At 43.4% G+C, this 23,105-nt stretch overlaps 2 protein-coding genes across 6 annotated transcripts in view; one reads left to right on the top strand and one right to left on the bottom strand.

Annotated features, from left to right (window-relative positions):
• The window catches only part of LCT (lactase), a 42,328-nt gene extending 23,752 nt beyond the window's left edge, over positions 1–18,576 (top strand). For 3 of the 4 annotated variants that reach the window (XM_086351187.1, XM_086351197.1, XM_086351208.1), the window contains 7 exons: positions 1,959–2,157; positions 3,749–3,951; positions 5,783–5,892; positions 7,498–7,632; positions 12,322–12,545; positions 13,374–13,601; positions 14,217–18,576. In XM_086351187.1, coding sequence (XP_086207313.1) covers positions 1,959–2,157; positions 3,749–3,951; positions 5,783–5,892; positions 7,498–7,632; positions 12,322–12,545; positions 13,374–13,601; positions 14,217–14,434 — 1,317 coding nt within the window. In that variant the 3' untranslated portion in view covers positions 14,435–18,576. Of the gene's footprint in view, positions 1–1,958; positions 2,158–3,748; positions 3,952–5,782; positions 5,893–7,497; positions 7,633–8,803; positions 8,933–12,321; positions 12,546–13,373; positions 13,602–14,216 lie in introns of those variants that run through there. The other variant, XM_086351218.1, reaches the window with a different exon arrangement.
• Positions 18,252–23,105, bottom strand: part of UBXN4 (UBX domain protein 4) — a 29,833-nt gene continuing 24,979 nt past the window's right edge. For both annotated transcript variants that reach the window (XM_086351241.1, XM_086351231.1), the window contains exons 11-13: positions 22,656–22,787; positions 20,812–21,014; positions 18,252–18,890 (exon numbers count right to left, since the gene is read on the bottom strand). In XM_086351241.1, coding sequence (XP_086207367.1) covers positions 18,752–18,890; positions 20,812–21,014; positions 22,656–22,787 — 474 coding nt within the window. In that variant the 3' untranslated portion in view covers positions 18,252–18,751. The remainder of the gene's footprint in view (positions 18,891–20,811; positions 21,015–22,655; positions 22,788–23,105) is intronic.

Below are 23,105 nucleotides of genomic sequence, written 5' to 3'. Positions count from 1 at the left end.
ACCCTCCTTTTTCCTAACGGTACGATACACATAGTTTGATACTTTTTATTTACCAATAGTTCTTACAGGTATTTCCATATCCCTATGTGTTTTCCTCATTTGTCCTGTCTTTTTAGTTATGTGGAAACTGTACCTCACTTCTCTAGTCACTTCCCTATAAATGGACACTCTTCCCTGTTTTCACTCTTCTTCCTTTGTAACCAGCACTGCAATGAGTGTGTATGCATGCTAAGCTGCTTCAGTCGTGTCCAACCCTTCGCAACCCTATGGACTTCGGCCCACCAGGCTCCTCTGTCTGTGTAACTGCAGTTACATAATTACGCTAGGATAGACGTTTATAGGACATGGTCCTAGGAGAAGAACTGCTGAGGCAAAAGTTCGTGTGCTTTTAAGCCTTGAGTTCTTATGAATAATAAAGCTCATATGGGGGCCTCCTTTGCTGCCACCAGATCTTTTACATTTTACCTGGGAGCCTAAGAACTCTTTGCCTTTTCTCCTGGGCCATTTATGATAAAGGGCCAGAGGGCACTAGCTCCACGGTACTGGTGTGTCCTCCGCGGTAGTGATTGGAGATTACGTACGGCAGCCAGAGTATAGTCTCCGAATTATAACCCCCTTCTTCCCACCCCACGAAGCAGAGACTTTAACAAATCAAAGTGCTACCTGGGTGACTTCCCTGGTGGTCCAGTGGCTAAGACCCGAGCTCCCAATGCAGGGGGCCTGGGTTCAATCCCTGGTCACGGAACTAGATCCCACATGGCATACCTGAATTCCCAGTGCAGCCAAATAAATAAATAAAAATAGATATTTAATTTCAAAGAGTGCTACCTGGACTCCTCACACTGCTAACACTGCAGGAATAAATTAGTCATGCAGCTTTATTACAGTGCGTGTGAGTGCCAGCTGTGATGGAGATGGGAGGGCCAGTGGCTGTCCTGTAGGACCCCAAGATCAGGGGGAATTTATATCCATTACACACAATTCAGAGAGAACACAACTCAGGGCTAAATTATTTTGTGGTTCTTATTTTTTTAAATAGGGTTTAAGCTTTTATTTATTTATAGATCTTAAACTTTTATTTATTTTTGGTTGCATCACATGGCTTGTGGGATCTTAGTTCCCTAACCAGGGAATGAATCTGGGCCCTGGGCAATGAAAGCTCAGAGTCCTAACCACTGAACCATCAAGGAATTCCCTGTAGTTCTTAAGGACATTGAGACAAGGCAGAAAAGTAATATGGCCATAAAAACCTTCGACGAGGTGTGGATCTTAAAAAAAGAAGAGAATTTGGGTGGGTGCATAGGCAGGGAAAGGGCACTTCAGGGAAAGGGAAAGACTGGGTCTGAGCTGAAGACGGTTGACAACTCAGTGGAGACCCCGGCATGGGGGTACGTCAGGAGCATCAAGGGGAGACCCAGGGGAAGAAAGGCCACCACATGGGTGTGGCCAGAGGGGCCCGTCTCCAGCAAAGGGCTCCCACTCCAAGGAAGAGCCTCCAGACACATTAGAAGTCCTTGGGGATGCCCCTTGACAAGCAAAATGCCTCCCTCCTGAAACCGTCAGAGCATTCTATCCAGGAGGTTCTGAAGCTCTAGCATTTCTGATCCTTGATTACAGTCATAGCTAACGTTTGCCGAAGAGCTGGCAGGATGTCGGTCACTTTTCCTGTCCTCTGCTGTGTGAATTAGGCCTCACAGTGATTCTGGGACATGGAGGTCTTACTGCCTGGTAGTTGGCAGAGCTGAGACTCAAACCCAGGCTTCTCTGATCCAGATGTATGAACTTTTCTCGCACTTCAGCTCTACTGTCCTATCCTTCCCGCCGAAGAAACTTTGAAGCTTGTTTGTCTCATCATTCATCCTCATTCTTAGCAACAGACATTTATGTTGGCGCATAGAGCATCAGTGGGCTCCCATGAAAAGTAGGTTGGTTGAAATGCTGGTCTTGCGTTTTCACAGGTGACTATTTACCACTGGGACCTGCCCCAGGCACTCCAGGATGTTGGGGGCTGGGAGAATGAGACAATTGTACAGCGGTTTAAGGAGTATGCAGAGGTGCTGTTCCAGAGGCTGGGGGACAAGGTGAAGTTTTGGATCACACTGAACGAGCCCTATGTCGTTGCTTACCAGGGCTACGGCTACGGGACGGCAGCTCCAGGTAAAAGTCTCAGATCCCACTGGTCGGCAATTGGAGGGTGGTTTTCTCAGCACCACTGACATGAAATCCAGGTGGCCCTGGAGGAGGTGGCCAGTAAAGCCCCAAGGCAATGCCTCAGAATTCCTGCCTCCCCCACCGCCCCATTCTGACACCACTTCTGCTGAACATGAACCTCACATCTCAAACCACCAAATGGCTTCTTTGCTCTGTGCATCTGATCTGCCTCTGATAGGAAGCTCCCTGAGATCAAGGGTGCAAACTAATTGATACAGGAAAGGATAGTATATCAGACTGTACAGACCCACAGTGGGGTTTGGTTTTGTTTTGTTTTGGCAACTCCCCAAATGCCAAAGTCCCCAGTATTTGATTTGGCTGACCTGGGCATAACCTGATGTTGGCATCCCACTTAGTGTGAAATTTCAAAAAATTCTGCTGCAGATGTATCAATGTCTTTAATTATGGAGAGCTGTCCTGAACCCTGCTGGGGTCATATGTAAATATGTTATATGCAACTTATTACTTTTCTAAGACACAGAAACCTTTTAATTTCTAAATATATCAAACTCTGAGTTGTTTTTTTTTTTTTTTAACAGAAGTATAATTGACTTACAATGTTGTATTCCTAAGACTTTTAAATAAGGAATTGTGGACCTGTCATTGTCCCTTGAGAACCCTCTGATTTTCCTTTTCTCTAACTCTGAGCCTTAGAGAGTAAATTCGTGTTCATTTCTGTGATTTCTTGGGATTATGTGTCCCAGCTGGGAAGAGCCATGGGGAGATCTGCTTCGACTCATTATCAGATGCATCAGCCGTTGGTCCTTGGTTGACGTTTTGGTTTTTTGTTCCTCCAACACATGAGAGGCTGCCTCTCTCATAATGTTTGCTCTCGAGGAATCTGTGTCAGCAGCTTCCACCAACTATATGCTCCAGCTCTTTCACAGTGGGTCCCCGAAGAGAGTCAGGATGCCAGCCCTTGAGGCACACACTCTTCCAGGTACTCTGCCCGAGCCATGTGAGCCACTCTGTGGGTGAGGGGTATAGAAACCAACAGCAAGTGCCTTCTCTTTGCCAGACACAGTGCTTCTGGGCGCTTCACACACACGCTATTCACAAGAAGTCTGTATTGCTCATTTTGTAGAGGAAGAAACAGAAAGGCTGAATTACTCACCCAAAGTTACATGGTCAGCCAGGAAGAAGTGGAGCCAAGATCTGAATTCCATTCTTCCTCAAGAAAAAATCTAGTCTTTCTCCCAAACACCAAGAGGCCATCTATCGGCAGAAAGTGATATTCTTAGCCACATTTATTCTTGTGCTGGGTCTTCATTGCTGTAGTTGCAGATTGAGGGCTACTCTCTAGTTGGGGTACGTGGGACTCTCATTGCAGTGGCTTCCCTTGTAGCTCTCAGCTCTAGGTGCATGGGCTCAGGAGTTATGGCGCACAGGCTTAGTTGCTCTGAGGCACATGCGATCTTCCTGGACTGGGGGTCAAACCCATGTCCCCTGCATTGGCAAGTGGACTCCCAACCACTGGACCACCAGGGAAGTCCTGGCCACATTTATTCTTCACTGACGTCTATGTCTGCATTTCCAGGGATCTCCTTTAGGCCCGGCACTGCCCCCTACATTGTTGGCCACAACCTGATAAAGGCTCACGCTGAGGCCTGGCATCTGTACAATGACGTGTACCGTGCCCGGCAAGGTGGCGTCATCTCCATCACCATCAGCAGCGACTGGGCTGAGCCCAGAGACCCCTCCAACCAGGAGGATGTGGAGGCAGCCAAGAGATACGTTCAGGTCAGATTTTCCTCTGGGTGTTGTTTTTGCTCCTTCTCTTTTCCCCTCCTGTCATGATCTAATGAAAACAGAATTAGACTGTGAAACAAAGATTAAGGATCTAGGCTTTGTTTTGCTATTACCTTATTTTGTGCACTTGGGAAAATCATCTAACCTTTTAATATCTTAGTTTTCTTGTCTTTAAAATAGACGTGACCTAACTACCCCACAGCTTTGCTGGAATGAAAGTTCTTTGGGGTTGAGTTTTCTTTCAAGTCTTAAAAAATCAGTTATACATGCAACTCTTACTGGATGCAACATTGGCTTGAGACTAAAATATAGAAATTCAGCCTCTTCAGTCTGTGGTTTGACTATAGGACAGGGCTGCAACGTCACACTTCACCTCTAGGTGTCACTGTCTGATTTTACTTACTCTGCCTAAGACTTCCTTAAATTGGAATTCTGTGAAACTCATCAGCGCCCCTAATTTTCTAATTCCATGAGTTTAATATAAAGACTTGCATCTTTTGGTCATGGAATTTTGCTCTTAGGAAGTAGAGACACAAGTAAGCAGGTGCCAACATGGCCCGCCTTATTTCAGTCTGGGTCCCTGAAAGGAGAAAGAGAGAACAGCCCTCTTCAGGCATAGCTTGTCCCTGGCTCCTGCTACTGTCTCTGAAAGGTTGGAAGGTGCCCTCTTCGTGTTTCAGGATCAGGAAAGAAAGGCAAGCATCTCTCTCTCCAGACTGCTCCCACGTTTGGCCCTGAGGAGACCATGCAGCCTGGCATTTCTGAAAGTACACCAATGGCCTTGGTTTGCCAAATCCTTCACAAAGGAACTTGACAAAAGTGGTCAAATGAATTAAGTGCAAACGAGAATTTAATGTCCCCATTTGGTAGTCAGCTTGTGGGGCGTGGGGGAAGCCTAGGACCAAAATTAAGGTATTCCCTCATTTCAGATGCACAGAACTGATGAATTAGAGCTATAATTCATTTTCGGAAATCAAAAACAAACCTGCAGAAATGTCACGCTGTAGTCTCATCATCAGTCTGTCAGTGAGCTGTGATCCTGCAGCCCAGGACAGTGATCTGCACACCCCCTCATGAATTCAGCTTCCGCAGAAACCCAATTCCTCACCTCCCAGTGAACTGAAGCTTCTTTTACTGGAGCGAGTATCTTCTAACCCTCATCTTTGGCTGAAAGTGGAAGGCTGCTCTCACTCCACATTCCAGGCAGCAGCCAGCAGTTGCAGGGAGGATGTGAGGAGAAAAGCCTCTCAGGACCCACAGCATCACAGCACTGAAGTGCCATGTATACCCTGTGAGGGTTAAGGGTGGCCTGAACCTTACTTAAGAAAACAAACAGGAAAGTTCCCATTTTAGGGCTGCAAGTCCAAAGCCCATGAAGAACTGCCCTTTGCCTGGGTAACCAGGAGAGCCTCGCATCTCTGCTCGCCCTAGAAGGTTCTGATGGGTCCTTCAGCCTTAGACCTCCCCTGTGGTCAGTGAGGGAATCAGGGCCTGGAGGCTTGGAGTCTCTCCCTGTCTTGGGCCCGGCCCTCCTAAGGGCAGCCAGGCAGCATCTAGCAGGCCCAGAGCTCAGTTCAGTTCACATCCCTCCAGCTGCAGTGGGTAGGAACACAGCCCTGCCCATAGTGAACTCCCAGCATGGTGACAAGACCCACGGGCATTTAAACTGCAACATGGGAACAGACTTAGAAGAAGGGCAAGTTTAAGACTGGGTGGGGAGAAGGAGGCCTGAGGTCAGTGACTCCTGGGCAGGGAGCCTGCTGTCTCCTGTGGGCCTACCTGTTAATGCCAACGCTGACTGTCCCTCCAACCCCTACTGCAGTTCATGGGAGGCTGGTTCGCACATCCGATATTCAAGAATGGGGATTACCCTGAGGTGATGAAGACGCGGATCCGTGACAGGAGCTTAGCGGAAGGCCTCAACAAGTCTCGGTAGGTCTTGGTGCCACGCCCTCAGCCACTGAGGCTCCTGGGTGGCTGGCACAGGTGCTGTTGGGGTTGGAGAGGAGTGTCTTAGGCAAGTTACTGTCTGAGCTTCCATGCATGCTGGAAAGACAACACGAGTGTGTATGTGGAGCTCTCAGCCCCGGACAGGCACAGCTCTGACAAAGGCAGTTGCTCTTGTTATTCTTTAGAATAGGCAGGCCATCTGGGGCACCCACTTCTTAGTGACCCACTGGCTCCCTCTTTGAGCCTCCTATAGCCCAGCTGTGAGGATTAAGTAATCCACCCCAACCCTTACATCATGCATGTGCTGGCCTGGTTAGGGAAGTCCTGCTGAGCCAAAAGGTCTGATCTGTCGACCCTGGTCTCCAACCAGCAAGCGAGTGCTCCAGTTCCTCAACACAACCGTGCTGAAGCACCTACTGTGTACCAAGGCCGGTGCCAGGCCCAGCAGGGTCCACATAGAGGGGATTCTAAGTATGGCTTCCTCAGGTGCTGACACACCAGCTGGAAAGACAGTGACCTTCATCACTCCAGGGAATTCTATTCCCCAATTTCTTCATGTGTTGAAGACTCAGATGAGATCAGGGCAGGCTGGGTCGACCCAGGAGACCCCCTGGACAAGACAGGATATCGGCTGACTGGGCCTTGACAATAAACAGCACTGGGGAAAGCAGAAGGCTTTCGATCCAAGGGAAAGGGTGTGAGCACCGGCCTAGAGGTAGGAGTGAGTGGAATGCTGCAATTGAGGACACTGGCCCAGCAGCAGGGAGAGCCAAGGCCACGTGGCAGAGCGACTGGAGGCTGGCACAGGTGCTCAGTCTTGAAGCCACAGGATCTGAGAAGCCCTTGCTGGCTCCTGAGCAAGGAAGTAAAAGGTATGGCAGGGGTGGGGTGGGGAACTTGGGCCTTAGTTTTGCCCCAGTATTTCAGAAACTCCAGGAAGTAAGGTTCTTTCCTAGGTTAATGGTAGCAGGAAGGTCAAAATGAAGTGTCAGGGCCTAAGCAGGGCATTCTCTCAGCAACCCTAAACCAGCAGCATGTGGTCAGGATCTGGGAGAGGGGAACCTCTAAGTGCTGCACACAAGGGCATGTTAATCACATCACACAGAAAAGTCTAAGAATACATGGAAAAAATGTAAATATGTATAGAAATAAGTCACAGCAGAGACTGGCACAACATTGTAAATCACCTATATTTCAATTTTTAAAAATATATATGGAAAATGTTCCCCTAGATGTTTAAAAAGAAAGGGCAGTAAAATCATGAGAGCAGAAAAGTCCAGATCTCAAAAGGTCAATTTGTAAAAGCATTTCCCCTACTTGTAAGGACAGACTTTGGAGAAAAGAAGCATGTCTAAACAAACCACAGTAAAAACTTAAAATCAGAAGAGAGGGTCTGTGAGGGAGGTGAGGTCTGTGTTCTGGTGGAAGGAGGCTCAGGCGCTTTCGGCAGCACCTGGGAAGGGCTCTCCTGGCTCCTGGTCAGCTGCCCGTGGGCACCTCAGGTACCTGAGTTTAGAGCCCTCCACCGGCCCTGCCCTAAGAGTCTCTTCCCAAAGCCCCACGCCTTTAATGACTCCTCCCGCCCAGGCTCCCTGAGTTCACGGAGAGTGAGAAGAGGAGGATCAACGGCACCTACGACTTTTTTGGGTTCAATCACTACACCACTGTCCTGGCCTACAATTTAAACTATGCCTCTTGGATCTCTTCCTTCGATGCAGACAGGTAAGGAAGGGCAGCTGGAACAATCTTCGGGAAAGATAGCAAAATGCCCTCTTACTTAGAGGCCTGTACAGCCTCTGAAACCGCCTCCTGATGCTATGTATCCTGGGGTTTGCAAGACAAGCCCCAACTCCTGATATATACCTCTATCAGTCAGACAGTTATACAGGCTAGGATTTCCAAGATGCTTTTCATTAAAGCAGACAGGCTTAGAGTTTTTAAAAATAACTAAGATTTTCAGTTCAGTTCAGTCGCTCAGTTGTGTCCGACTCTTTGAGATCCCATAAATCTCGGCACACCAGGCCTCCCTGTCCATCACCAACTCCCGGAGTTCACTCAAACTCATGTCCATCGAGTCAGTGATGCCATCCAGCCATCTCATCCTCTGTCGTCCCCTTCTCCTCCTGCCCCCAATCCCTCCCAGCATCAGAGTCTTTTCCAATGAGTCAACTCTTCGCATGAGGTGGCCAAAGTACTGGAGTTTCACCTTTAGTATCATTCCTTCCAAAGAACACCCAGGACTGATCTCCTTTAGAATGGACTGGTTGGATCTCCTTGCAGTCCAAGGGGCTCTCAAGAGTCTTCTCCAACACCACAGTTCAAAAGCATCAATTCTTCAGCGCTCAGCTTTCTTCACAGTCCAACTCTCACATCCATACATGACCACTGGAAAAACCATAGTGTCTCTGCTTTTTAATATGCTATCTAGGTTGGTCATAACTTTCCTTCCAAGGGGTAAGCGTCTTTTTTATATATATGTTTTTTCATCAGATTTTTCTCACTTATCAGATGTATTTCAGTTAAAATAATTTTCTTTTTTCCCTTTGAGGGTAAAAGTTAAACTATTTCTCTATTACAATAATGTATGTTCACAGTAGAAACATTAGAAAGCAAGAAGAGAAAATTCTTGTCATTTCAGAAGTGTATATATGTGTATAGGTATACTACCTCTCTCTATATATGATATATATATTATACATAGTTTATATAGTATGTCAGAAATTTCATACAGGAATATATTACAGAAAAACAGGATTACACTTATGCACAGTATCTGTTCCTTTTTAAAAAATTTCTAAATATCTAATATTGAGACATTTACAAAGACATTGTTATTTTATTTAATAACATCTAATACTTACAAAGACATTGTTATTTTATTCCCCATCTCAAGAGGAAAGGTGCCTGGGTCCAGCCCCGGTGGATCCAGGGAATTCGAAGCGGGGACGGCGTCGGCGAGGATCAGGAAACAACTGCTTAATTAAACGTTAATTAAGGATATAGAGTAATAGAATAAGGATAGCTCAGTGAGGAAATTCAGTGGAAAAAAGAGGCTGAAATAAGGATAGCTCAGTGAGGAAATTCAGTGGAGAAAAGAGGCTGAATAATTCAGCCAGAAGGTGAGAGAAAGAACGACATGGGGAGACCAAGTTTCGGTGAACAAGGCCCGCACTTTATTTTTCAAAGTAGTTTTTATACCTTAAGTTATGCATAGAGGATAATGGGGGAAGGGGTAGAGTCATGCAGTAAGCCAGGCTTTCTTCCTGCAAACTTTATCATATGCAAAGTTTAGGTGATTTGCATCATCTTCTGGCCTGGAGGCCTGTTAACATTTTAAGACCCTTTCTTCAGAAAATGTATTTTTTTCTAAAGGTGATTAGTCAGGCGCCACCCTCCAAAAGCATTAAAGTTGCATTCCTATAGGGCAAAAGTGTGGTGGGCTGTAACAAGAAAAAGAATTAACACAAGGGTCCAAGGTTACAAACATTAAAGCTACTACTTACACCAATTATATTAATCAATACACTGCCAGGGACACAGCAGGTAAGGGATATGGAGACTTAGCAGCAAACATTGGCCCAACAAGTGAAAAACCCTTCACCAATACAATTTCTAATCAATCTTTTAACTGCTCAAAGGAATCTGTATTTAGACAGTTTAGAACATCTCATGCCTCTCACAGTTGGGAGGCTCTGAACAATCACATGTGGCCGGAAAAACCTATTCAGGCAGGCTAGAGGACTTCCGAAGGAGTTTGTAGGTTGAAACACTATCACACCCAGGAACTTTATTAACTGGAGCTATAAGTCAACTCTTTTTTCAGAGAGAGGTAGTGGGGGACAGTCCCCCCCCCCCCATAAAGTCAGAGGTGTAGGTGAGAGCACAAAGCAGAAAGTAGGCAGACTCTGGTTTGGGGGTAGATGCTCAAGAATTTCCAGGGGGAACTCCTGAGGCTCGATCCCGCCTTTTCGTACGCCGAGCCTCCTTCCTCACGACCTTTGCCACGGGCGGAGTTCCTCACGCTGGCTCCTGGCAGTGATAGAATTCCAGTTGAGCTATTCCAGATCCTGAAAGATTATGCTGTGAAAGTGCTGCACTCAATATGCAATATGCCCGGAGATGGCTCCCGGCAGAAAGGTTTAGTATTCCAACATTCATTGTCTTCTGTAGGGTTTTTTTTTTCTCCTGTAGACATTCCTTATTAGATTAAGAAAGCTTTTTTGGTCGGGTTTTGTTTTTGCTTTGTTTGGCTGTGCCACGCGGCATGCAGGATCTTAGTTCCCCCTGCAGTGGAAGTGCGGAGTCCTAGCCACTGGACTGCCAGGGAAGTCCCTTTTGTTCCTTTTGTGACAAGCACCTTTCCACATCAGTAGCTGTGAATCTGTCCGGAATCTCTGGAAACAACTGCCGACATCCCCATTCATCCTCCAACCAGCAGAGTCAGGCTTGCCGAGAGGGGCTGAGGTGGCGCCCTGCTGGTTCCCGCACCCACTCGACTGCTACCTCACCGGTCCTGGGACTGTCTTCCCAGGCGCCTGTGCTCAGCTTATGAAATGTCCCACGTTCAGTTCAGCTGAACAAGATAAATCCAGCTGCTGGTAAAAGTTTTTTTTTTTTTAATTGAAGGACCGTGAATGTTAAATATCTAAATGGCTGGTCCTTATAATGAAATGCATGAGCCTGTGCCTCCCCTGGTGGCACACCTTTGGCACAATGTGATACCCTCTCTTTGCCCATCACTGGAGAGAGAAATAGGGTCTTGGACACTTAAGGCAGGTCCTAGCGTATCTACCCCATCATCACACTAATGGGGGCCCAAATATTCGTTCCTGTGGGTGTACCACCTGTTGACCACACATAGGTGACTCAAGGGAGCCCCTTTCTGAAGACCTAGCACTCGCACTCTGTGGGAGTACCAGCACCCTTCCACGTCTAGTGTGAGGTGTGGCCTGTTACCGAGTGGCTTGGAGAGTGAGGTCCATGAGCAAGTCCATTCCTGTGTACTGGTGGAAAGCTAGACCAGAGAGTTTAGGTGGCCTATCCAAAGTTACACCAGCACTGATTGATGTCACTACAACCAGTGAAAAGAGAAAAGCAAAGTAATGCTCAGAATTCTCCAAGCCAGACTTCAACAGTACGTGAACCATGAACTTCCACATGTTCAAGCTGGATTTAGAAAAGGCAGAGGAACCAGAGATCAAATTGCCAACATCTGCTGGATCATTGAAAAAACAAGAGAGTTCCAGCAAAACATCTACTTTATTGACTATGTCAAAGCCTTTGATTTTGTGGATCACAACAAACTGTAGAAAATTCTTCAAGAGATGGGAACACCAGACCACCTGACCTGCCTCCTGAGAAATCTGTATGCAGGTCAAGAAGCAACAGTTAGAACTGGACATGGAACAACAGACTGGTTCCAAATCAGGAAAGAAGTACGTCAAGGCTGTATATTGTCACCCTGCTTATTTAACTTATATGCAGAGTACATCATGAGAAACGCTGGGCTGGAAGAAGCACAAGCTGGAATCAACATTGCTGGGGGAAATATCAATAACCTCAGATATGTAGATGACACCACCCTTATGGCAGAAAGTGAAGAAGAACTTTCACTTTGATGTGAAAGAGGAGAGTGAGAAAGTTGGCTTAAAACTCAACATTCAGAAAATCAAGATCATGGCATCTGGTCCCATCACTTCAAAGCTAATAGATGGGGAAACAATGGAAACAGTGAGAGACTATTTTAGGGGGCTCCAAGATCACTGATGGTAAGTGCAGTCATGAAATTAAGATGCTTGCTCTATGACCAACCTAGACAGCATATTAAAAAGTAGAGACATTACTTTGTCAACAAAGGTCTGTCTAGTCAGAGCTATGGTTTTTCCAGTAGTCATGTGTGTAGTGTGAGTTGGACCATAAAAGCTTAGCACTGAAGAATTGATGCTTTTGAACTGTGGTGTTGGAGAAACCTCTTGAGAGTCCCTTGGACTGCAAGGAGATCCAACCAGTCAGTCCTAAAGGAAATCAGTCCTGAATATTCATTGGAGGACTGATGCTGAAGCTGAAACTCCAATACTTTGGCCACCTAATGTGAAGAACTGACTCGTTGGAAAAGACCCCGATGTTGGGAAAGATTGAAGGCAGGAGGAGAAGGGGACAACAGAGGATGAGATGGTTGAATGGCAACAGCAATTCTGTGGACATGAGTTTGAGTAAGCTCCAGAGTTGGTGATGGGACACAGAAGCCTGGCATGCTGCAATCCATGCGGTTGCAAAGAGTCAGACACGACTGAGCGACTGAACTGAAGAGTCAAAAGGTTGTTTTTTAGTAAAAATCTTGTTCATGCTTTGTGCAGAGGGTCTCTTGGGATTTATAAACTGACACCTAATCCCTAGTGTTTGAATTTGCAGGGGAGTGGCCTCCATCACAGACCGCTCCTGGCCAGACTCCGGCTCCTTCTGGCTGAAGATGACCCCTTTTGGCTTCAGGAGGATCCTGAACTGGTTGAAGGAGGAATACAACAACCCCCCGATCTATGTCACAGAGAACGGAGTCTCCCATCGGGGAGAAGCAAACCTCAATGACACTGCAAGGATCTACTACCTCCGCAGCTACATCAACGAGGCGCTCAAAGGTATGACGGGCCTACCCCTTCCTCTGTGTGCACCTTTTATTGTTGGAAACGTCTAACGTCTGCAGCCGATAGCACACCCACGAGTCTCAGATGAGAAAGATGAGCCTTCTACCTCCTTTTGGGTTTAAGCCTTTTTGGGGGGCTGCACACTAAGATTTTTCCTTCTTAAAGCTCAGCAAGCAAAACCCAGTTGCCTGATGCAGCTGCACCCGAGTTCCTGGCTTGCCCTTTTCTCTGTCTGAGCCTCCGGTGTCCATGTCCCTGAAAAGCAGCGCCCTCTTGTGGACAGTCTGGGCAGGGCCCAGGAGGAATGGGCTGGAGAGATTGTATGATCTTTTGTTCCCCAAGCAGAAGTCTGAGACCCTTACAGCTCAGCAGAACCACCAGGGATGGGACTATGACAGGGGAATGTAAGTAATGCTGAGTAAAAGAAAGTGAGCAATGCAGCAGCAAAGAGAAACAAGTAGAAAATCTTATTCCAGATAAAATCTTTCCCAAGGGTCCCTTGAGACTCTGCCCAAGACCAGTATCCTAAGATGTGAAGACGATGATAGCTGACCCAGCAGGGTTAATTTAGTCTACACATGTTCCTGGCTCCCGATCAGGGTTGAGCCTGTCTAGAAAAATGCAGATGGCTCTGTGGTAACACCCACAGGGGACCAGCTAATGATTCCTTTGTGCAGGGTGGGCTGCTCTCTCCAAGAGCTGAAAAAAGCTCCCTTGACCTGCAAGTGGGGACTGTGGGAGCACTGTGGGCAGGCCCGGGCCCGGTGGAGAGGGGCTTAGCCCATCAGAGCAGCTCATGCTGGGGCCTCTGTCTTTGAGCAGCTATGCAGGATAAGGTGGACCTTCGAGGATACACGGTTTGGACTCTGATGGACAACTTCGAGTGGGCCACCGGCTTCTCAGATAAGTTTGGTTTGCATTTTGTGAACTATACTGACCCTGCTCTGCCAAGGATCCCCAGAGAGTCAGCCAAGGTCTACGCCTCCATAATCCGGTGCAGTGGCTTCCCCGACCCTGCTGCAGGGCCACATCCTTGTCTTCAGCAAGAAGGTGAGCTGTGGTTCTGGGATGGACAAAGCCAGAGGAGGAAGGGCAAATGGGCCTTTCTCAGTCCGTTTTCTTCTAGTTTATTGCCAGCCCTCTCTGCCTCTCCATCCCCTTCATTCATTCAACCAGTATTTTTTCTTTGAATGCTCCAGACATTTCAGGATGGAACAAAGGAATTAAGGGCTAAAGTTACATCTAGAAACTAGGCCCTGGCCTGGAAACAGCAATTTTAGATTCTTTCCCCAGCCCTACCATTAACTTGTTATGTAACCTTAGGCAAGAAATGAGTCAAATGCTGCGCCGAGGCCAGGATCAAAGAGTGACTAAAATATTGTGCCTGGCATTGTAAGGTGCCCAAGATTTGCTGAATGACTGACAAAGTATAAATTACTATACAAATTGAGACAATTATCCAGTATAGGTTTTACTCTAATTGCTGAAAGATGCTTAAAACTGCATGACTTCTCTCATAACTCACGAAAAGGATGTGCACAGTCACCTCCGTGATGTGCTGACCTTGGATACAGGGTAGCTTCTCTCCAGCAAGGATCTGGCTTGCGCTTAATAATCTAGGTCAACATGATCCAATAACTCCATATCGCCTGTGTCCTCTCCTAGATGCTGAGCCCACCGCCAGCCCCGTGAGACAGAACATTCAGTTCCTGGGCCTCAGGCTGAGTACGACGCAAGCCCAGACAGCGCTTAATGTGCTCTTTGCTTTCATGCTTCTTGGAGTCTGTTGTGTTGCACTTCTGTCCTACAAGTATTTTAAGCGCTCCAAGCAAAAGCACACACAACCAGGTGAACAGGAATTGAGCCACAGGTCTTCATTCTGACCCAGAAGTTACCACCTCCTCCAGTTCTCCTCCTAGTTTCTCTGCAAGTCTTTGCCACCCCCAGGACCACTGAGGATCTAATACTCTGTCTATAATAGACTTTATAAAAATCTCTGCACTCTTAAGACACTAAATTTGAAGGATTTCAAGTCCCTGATTAAAATGGAAGTATCCCCACCTTGCCCCCATATCAGGAATTCATCTGGGCATTGGAAGACCCTGCGAGTGGCTCCTGTGGAAATATGCAGTTACTGAACTCAACTACTAGGTTCTGTGAGTCATTTAACTGAACTGTTTTAATTTTCAGAGATTTTTAAAGGTGGAAACATTAGTAAAAACCATAGCAATCCTTTTCATGAAAAGATAACCACTAGGTCATCTCCTGCTTTCTTTAAGTTCCCTCCTAGCCTCTCTTACCTTCTGTTTCTCAGAACCTGAAAAAGATGCTCTTAATGGTGTCCTGTCTCCTACGGGTGCTTCTCCTCAGAAGACGGGTTCCATAGCAGTTATGAACATCCCCGTTCACAGCTTCACCACATTAATCCTCTGCTATTGGCTTCCGGAGGCCAGAGGACCATGTCTCAGTGTCTCCGGCAAGTACATTTTTGGAGACAGGACAGAGGGAAGCACACCCACTACATCTGTATGTTTATTCACAAAACATTCAGAGAAGTGGGTGAGTCTATCACTTCCACTCAAATGTGCTCATGAGACAATCACAGAATGGAAGACTCTAACTTATTTAACCTATATATTCTTTCTAGATATCTAGGAGATATTCTTTTTTTTAAAATAGTTTTCAATTGGTTTTAAAAGGTTGATCATGCTCAAGACGTTGCTTCTGGTAAGCGTTCCTACCTGAATTGTATCTATAGAAAATTCCTACCACAGTGTCCCACTGCTGTGGGTCCCAACCTGGCAGTCAAGATTGTGGGGCACAGGCATTTTCTTCCACCAATAGACAGGAAAAGTTGATCAGATGGGGTGAAGATGGTTCTAAAACTGCTATAAGAGATTTTTATAAGCTGTCAATTTTATGTAGATTAATCTTCAAAAGTCAGTATACCTTTTCTGCAGGGGTAGGGCAGGAAATGGAAAAAAATAATATAAAGTTGCACATAAAACTCACTTGTAAAAAGAGCCAGGATAAATCTGGGGGGGGGGTTGGAGAAAAAAATATAAAGCTAGTTACTGTTTTGAAACGGAGTGAACAGAAAGATCAACAAAGGAAGACAGAGCCTAGACACAGACCCAGCTGCATACCAGGGACAGGGTGCACGCCAGAGGTGACCTGCCAAATGGCGGGGCGGTAGAAGGGGCGATGATGGACCAGTCCTTATATAAATGGAGGTGGGCCACAGGCCAGTTCTAAGGATGTTAGTCACAGGTGCGGGAAGGGAGCCACATTCCTTACCAGGATATAAGATTTAAATGTAGAAAAATGAAACCCATGAGAATGTCAGAAACCCATGAGAGTGCTAGGACAGACAGGTGAGGTTTTTTAAATTACTTTTTGAAGTGGGAAAAGTATTTTATATTCAAGACTTACGACCTGGAGGTCATAAATAAAAACACTGATAAACAGGACCACATAGAAATTATGGCAAGAAATTACCATCAACATACTCATCAAAAGATGAACAGGGAGAAAATATTTATAGCATATGCCAGACAAACAGCTAACTTTCTTAATATACATGAAATCTGTTGTAAATCAGTAAGAGAGATAAACACAAATGAAAATTGGCAAAGAAAACACAGGCAGTTCTCAGAAAATAAAATAACCAATAATATTAAAAGATGTTCACCTTCATTCACAATCAACACGATGCATATAAAATGCACACAATTTTTCATCTATCAGGTGGATAAAGATGAAAAAGTATAATACCGTGTTGGCAAGCATCCATGTTCTCCTACCTGTCAGTAGGGCTGTAAATTCACAGAGCCTTTAGAGGAGGCAATTTGGCAGCATTTTTTATAATCCAAACTGCAAATACCCTTTGACTCAGTGACTTACAGGTGTATTTCCACAGCTAAGAAACTTCCCAAAGCTATGTTCACTGTAGTGACGTTTGTAACAGAAAAACAGAAACAAGCACATAAACTGTAATAACCAATGAAAGCAGTAAGAGAATAGGTAGTTTACCAAGTAAAATGCTCTGCAGGCACTAGTAAGAATGAGGTAGCTATGTGTTAATGGGGAAAGATCTTCAAGACCGTGTATGTTAAAAGGCAAGATGCAGAGTAGTATACATATAATACGATCCCATTTATTTAAAAAATAAAGATTACATATTTGCCTATGTACACGTAAAAATTTTCTGAAGACTACAAGAGAAACTTGAGAGAGATTACTTCTGGAGACTAGAAGTCTTCTAGATTAGAAGACTAATCCACAAGACTAGATTAGTGTGTGATGCCAAGAGGAAGACATCATTTTACAGCCTTCCATACTGTTTTGAATTTACCATTATACTTTTTAAAATATGAAATTGAGGCAGGATCCTCGTATTCAAAGATTGTGAATCATTCTTTTATGTATGTTTCTCTAAGATCTGCATTTTTTTCAAGGGAAAATTGATTTTTTATTCACATATTACTGTATTTTTCAAGATGAGAGACCTTTACTTAAATGAGATGCTTGCTGGAGATGTATCTATTTCAAACTCTTTCCTTAAATTATGAAAGTAATTTCATTACAGAAAACTGAGAAGACATATAAGGATGAAAATGAACTAAAATCATAATATAAATCACTCTTACTGCTGTTGGTTTTTCTTTCTTTACATTATGCTAAATATACTATATATGATGTGTTTATAAAGTTGAGATCATACTGTACCTGCAGCTCGGTATCCTGCTTTTTCCCCTGAACACACAACAAACAGTCAATAAATATGTTAAATCAAATTGCTGAATTAGTATTGTCCCATTTTTCCTTAGCAAAAGTTAATTCTGCAGAAGGCATGTAGTTGGGTTTCTGAGGTTAAATAAATAAAACTTAACAGGTTTATACCTAAATTTTGCCTGTATTTATGATCATTCCTTAGAAAAACTTTTTAGATCAAAAAGCATGAAATTTTTACGGCTTCTGCTAATGTTTTTTCAGAAAAATTATACTAGTTTTCACTCCTACCAACACCACCCCTGGTCTGTTTCCTTGCCAACACTATTACCATTGTTACTTCATAGGTGAAACAAAATTTGCTCTGAGAAAACTTCCTCCTCTCATTACAAAATAAACTCAGAGTCCTTCTACAACGTTAAGTATCTTCCAATCTAAACACAAAAGGTTAGAGAGGAACAGTCAAAATTACCCCCTTTTCCAGACATTCTTAGTGTCTTCACCGACATAAACATATCACAGTATGTAAATCAGATTAAGAATCTAAAATTCTTAATAATAACCAAATGAGCAAGAGGCAAATCTTAACTCCCTACTTCATGCCCAACAGTACAGGTTCTTTATTTCTTTGAAGAGTGACTATCACTGAGGGCAAAACTCCAGTATAAAGGTGAGAACCAGCTGTAGACCGGCAGTTGTTTTGCATCTAATGAGAACAAAGGCCACTACATTATGCAAACAAAATGATGCCTCCCTGCTTAGGAGAGACACTAACATAGCATCAGTGTGTGTCAAAAAACTTCTTTCTGCAGTGATATTTATGGTAAAGTGGTCCCTCCTTTCTTGGGAAAGCTCCAGGCAGTACAGATGGGTGGGGGGATTCAGAGACACATGACCTCCACAGAGCCCTGTGCAATACAGAGATGCTAGAATAACAAAACTTAGAGCAAAGATAAGATCATTCTGATATTTGGAAAAGTTTTTTTTTATTCAGTGTTTAAGTAAGATTAAAAACTACAAGATTTTGCTTGCAGCTGATGAGCAAGAATTATCATCTGGCTGGCTAGTTAAAATGCTCTCAGAGTCAGATTACTCAGTGACATAACAGTTACCTTGTGTTGGCTTAGGGATTCAGAGCAAAACAGCCCTGAACAAATGTATCATCTGAGAGCATAGGGCTAAAATGGGCCTATGAAATACTGAATAAGAAAGCTGATAAAGGGAGGCTGTTACAGACTTTTTGATTTTTTTTTTAGGCTTCTAGCAGTTGGTTACCATATACAAGGACCCAGCAGCCAGTTATCTGACCTCTTGTCTGAGTTAAACAACTTGAACCCACTAAGCAGGAATAGAGAGACACTTTGTAGATGAGCTGGAACACATAAAGCAGTCCCACTTCTCCAGCAGAATTTTAGTTGAATTAAATCATAAGAGAAACAATGATTTTTGCACATATTGTACTTGTCGCACTACATCTGTTGAGTGGAATTCCCATTCCAGGTGTTGTTTTCATCTTCACCATCGTCTTGAGTCCTCAATCTATATATCTTGCCTTCCTTTTTAAAGTCTTCCCCCCGTTTCTCCGGCACTCTTTTTCTGACTGGTTCCCTGATAAAACAGAAGAGGGAGAAAAAGGAAAATGATAAAAAATGAAAACAGCAGTAACACAAAGTCTTCTCCTTTAAACTGCCATTAGTACAAAGACAACTATAGTTTAAGGAAAGTCCATGGGAGATCACTGTATCTACGAACGCTGACTTGAATTTGGTGCTTTTTAACTCCACCTGTTCTCTAAGCCAAACCAGTCAAATGCTTCCCATGTCCATGTATTTTTTGATGACTTACTAAGTTTTAGAACAGTGGGACTGTCTGCCAACTAAATTGCTCCTTTATTATTTATGCAAGTTGATATATCTACTAAAATATTTATAATTTACACGGCACCCTAGTGGTTATCACAAACTCCATTCATAGCTTAATATATGGAAATGGTCAGTTAGCAATTCTTAACTCTTTTAAAATCTTTAAGAGTGATTTATTTCTACATGGACAATTAAGAACAAACCTTCTTCATCTAAAAATGGGAAGGAAACAGGTGAAATTTAAACTAATACATCCTCCAATACTAGAGAGGGAAAAAAAGCGATAATGGAACACAAAGCTCCCCACTCAAACATTTGTCCCATTCTTTGCCCCAATGCAAGACCTTTTCCCTTATTTGAAGTAAGTTTTTAAGACCCATTCAGCAAGCTCTTTCAGGATGAAATGCTTCCACTCATGCTCAGTAGGAGTTCTAAAATTCAGACCTAACAAGACCTAGTTTGAATGCTGCTCTGTAAGAAGAGAAGAATTTCTGTGTCCTCCTCACTTGAGTAATGTACTAAGGATATAACTGGTCTTCTTGCATAATAGTTAAGAAGGACATCAAGATAAAGACTGTATCAGCCCAGCAACAATATTCACTCAAATCTTCATTTAGACAGTCAGCAGGACACAAAATCAGGGATCTCCTTAGAGCAGACAGGGCTTCCCAGGTGGTGCTAGGGCAAAGAACCCACCTGCCAATGCAAGAGACATGAGACACCTGAGTTCAATCCCTGGGTTGGGAAAATCCCCTGGAGGAGAAAATGGCAACCCACTCCAATATTCCTGCCTGGAGAACCCCATGGAGAGAGGAGCCTGGTGGGCTATGGTCCATGGGGTTGCAAAAAGTCAGACATGACTGAATTAACTTACCACTCACAACTGACAAAGGCAAGGGTTTTCTTTAATTATCAAAGATTGGTGTGAGGATTTGCTATTAATGGCCCAATAAAGTATTGAACAGCAATAGGTATATGGTGTAATAAATTATGCTATTAATTATTAGAAGGGGGTATAATCTTAAATTTTAAGAAAATACTTCCTGTTAACCTCTTTCAAAAATTTAGAATTTTAACAGAGGTGTGAGCTAAGACCATTAGTGCTGTCTACTAGTATTACCATTCTAACCATGGCCATGTGCAATAAAAGTAAGGACTCTTGGTTAAGGAACCAGTCCAAAGTAACTGAAAGAGACACCATTTTCAAGTGAATATACACTTTCCTCATTTTGGTCTTCTCTAAATGACCCAGAGAAGGCAGTTAAATTATCTAGAGCACAATGATCCCTCTAAAAGTAATCATGTGCGATGACTGTAAGAAATTAATGGAATGAAGTATCTTGTCAGACAAGATATGGCTAACAAGAAAGATACTGCTATTTAGACCTGAAAAAAGTATATCTTTTATTATGGAATAAGAGAATCCAATAAATGAAATAATAAAATCAGTAGCAGTGAAGCTGCTTAGCATGGAATAAATTTTATAGAAAGAGGGCTGAGAAAACTTAGGTAAGGAGTTTCCCAGGTGATACAATAAAGCTTCAGAACATGCTGGGTTTTCCCCTTTACATAGAAAAAAGGCAAAGTATCTATAAATTTTTTTTTTCAGTTTGAATAAGGCATTGGGCATTACTAATATATTTTGCAAATGGGGAAAACACAAATACCTTTTTTCTGAGTTGCTAGACGATGCAAGGTTTGAGGTTTCCAAACTTGCTGCTCTCACCGAGGTCTGTGCAGGAGGAGGATTACTAAATAAGAAGTTGCTTATCAGTCTCCAGATGGCAAGGAATGGGTAAAGCACTGTCCCCAACAATGTCCAAAAGTCTCCACTGGAAGAATGTACCATGGATGTAGTTGGTCTTCCTGCCTAAAAACGAAGAAAGAAACCAAAATAGACTACATCAGCCCAACCACATCACACACAAGGTTCTAGATAAACTTTTTATCTGGGAAAGTCCTATGGATTTTACTTTACTGCAATAAAGTAAAATTGCCATCTTTTGCTATTTTTCAAGTGTATATAAACTTCAAGGAACTCCTGGAATTCTTTTCCTTTTAAGGAGTAATCACAACATAGAAACCAGAAAGTAGTTCTCAATGAAATGAAACAATTACTTTGAAGACAACTAAACTTTTGTAATGAAGTTAACAACTCTGATTTTAAAAGTCTATATGATTTTAAAAAAGAGAAAGGTTTCAAATATCAATGACTCCACAAAATCCTGAGTACTGGAGGACTGTTTTAGGTTTGAGGCCCTGCTTTCAGTTGGGGTAAACTATAGTCATCCACCCTTATCTCAGGGGATACTTGCCAGGACCCCCAGTGGATGCCTGAAACCATGGATCATACCAAACCCCATATATACTACTTTTTTTCCTTTACATACATACCTGTGATAAAATTTAATTTATAAATTAGGCACAACAAGGGACTATCAAAATTGCCAGGATCACCAGTATTGAGCTTTGGGGCTATTATTATATAAAATCAGAGTTACCTGAACACAAGCACTGCAGTATTTCATCAGTCTTATCGGATAGCCAAGAGGGCTGCAAGGTGACTAATGAGCAGGTAGCATATACAGTATGGATATGCTGGACAAAGGAATGATTCATGTCCCAAATGGGACATGATTTCCTCACACTATCACAACGGTCCGAAATTTAAAACTTACGAATTATTTTTAGAATTTTCCATGTAATACTTTCAAAGTGCAGTTGCCCCTAAGTAATTGAAAGCAGGGAAAGAGAAGGGGCAGATTTGGGGGCACTGCTGCTGCTAAGTCGCTTCAGTTGTGTCCGACTCTCTGCGACCCCACAGACGGCAGCCCACCAGGCTCCCCCGTCCCTGGGATTCCCCAGGCAAGAACACTGGAGTGGGTTGCCATTTCCTTCTCCAGTGCATGAAAAGTGAAAGTGAAGTTGCTCAGTCGTGTCCAACTCTTCGCAACCCCATGGACTGCAGCCTACCAGGCTCCTCTGTCCATGGGATTTTACAGGCAAGAGTACTGGAGTGGGGTGACACTGCCTTCTCCCTTGGGGGCACAACCATACGCTAACCAAGCTATGGAAGACCCAGGCTCTCATCCCAGCTCTGGCACTTAAGGTGGCACATTTAAATTTTCTGGGCCTCTTTTTTTTTAATATCAGAGATTAAAATGTTGTTAGGATTAGTATGTTTAAAACTTAATGTGATTTTTATGTTAAAACATTTTTTTTTAATTGATAAACTGCAATCATACATAAATACAATGACACCAAGTCAGCAGATTAGACAGATGAGGGAAGAAGTTGAAAATGTGTTTAGTGTGTTTAGTCTTTTACTAACGTTACAAATATAAAGCCCAGGATAATGGAACAATAAATTAATCTAATATTTTTGGATACTTTGGATTCTAATTATCCACAGTATATTTTTTCACTTTCCCTTCCTCTAATTATAAGAAAAAATCAACAGCAGAACAGACAGACCTGTAAGAATAGAAAAAATATACATGCATATACATACTGGCAACAGTACCACTGAAGCACTTGGGGCAAGTTCCAAATCCAATAACTTCTTTTTATAATCTTCTTTGGTAAATTCCCTCCTGGGAAACATTGTTGCTAATGAAAAGTTACCGTAAGTGTTGCCAACAGTCTGTAATATAAAAATAAGTTTTAAAACCTTACAGTTGAGCCTTTTTAAACTAAGATATTACAAACTCATACACATTCAAAATGACTGATTTAAAAGTTCACTTAAATATAAAATCAAAACATTCATAAAAACTCTGTGCTTTAAAAAACAGCTGAAGGCTATCAAATACAAATAGTACTTAAGAGCTTTCATAACAAAATGACCACAAAATATCAAGAATATGTTTTCTAATAGCAAGACTAAATAAGATGAATAAAAATGAACAATTACATATCTTAACTATGACTACAGTTTGCAATTAAGAATTTCCACTGTTGT

The sequence above is a fragment of the Bos grunniens genome, chromosome 2, assembly GCF_055505025.1.
Source record: "Bos grunniens cultivar Pamir isolate PY7600 chromosome 2, Bosgru_T2T1.0, whole genome shotgun sequence".
Classification (NCBI taxonomy): Eukaryota; Metazoa; Chordata; class Mammalia; order Artiodactyla; family Bovidae; genus Bos; species Bos grunniens.
Note: the sequence above shows the minus strand (reverse complement) of the source record. Positions and strands in the feature narration are given on the sequence as shown.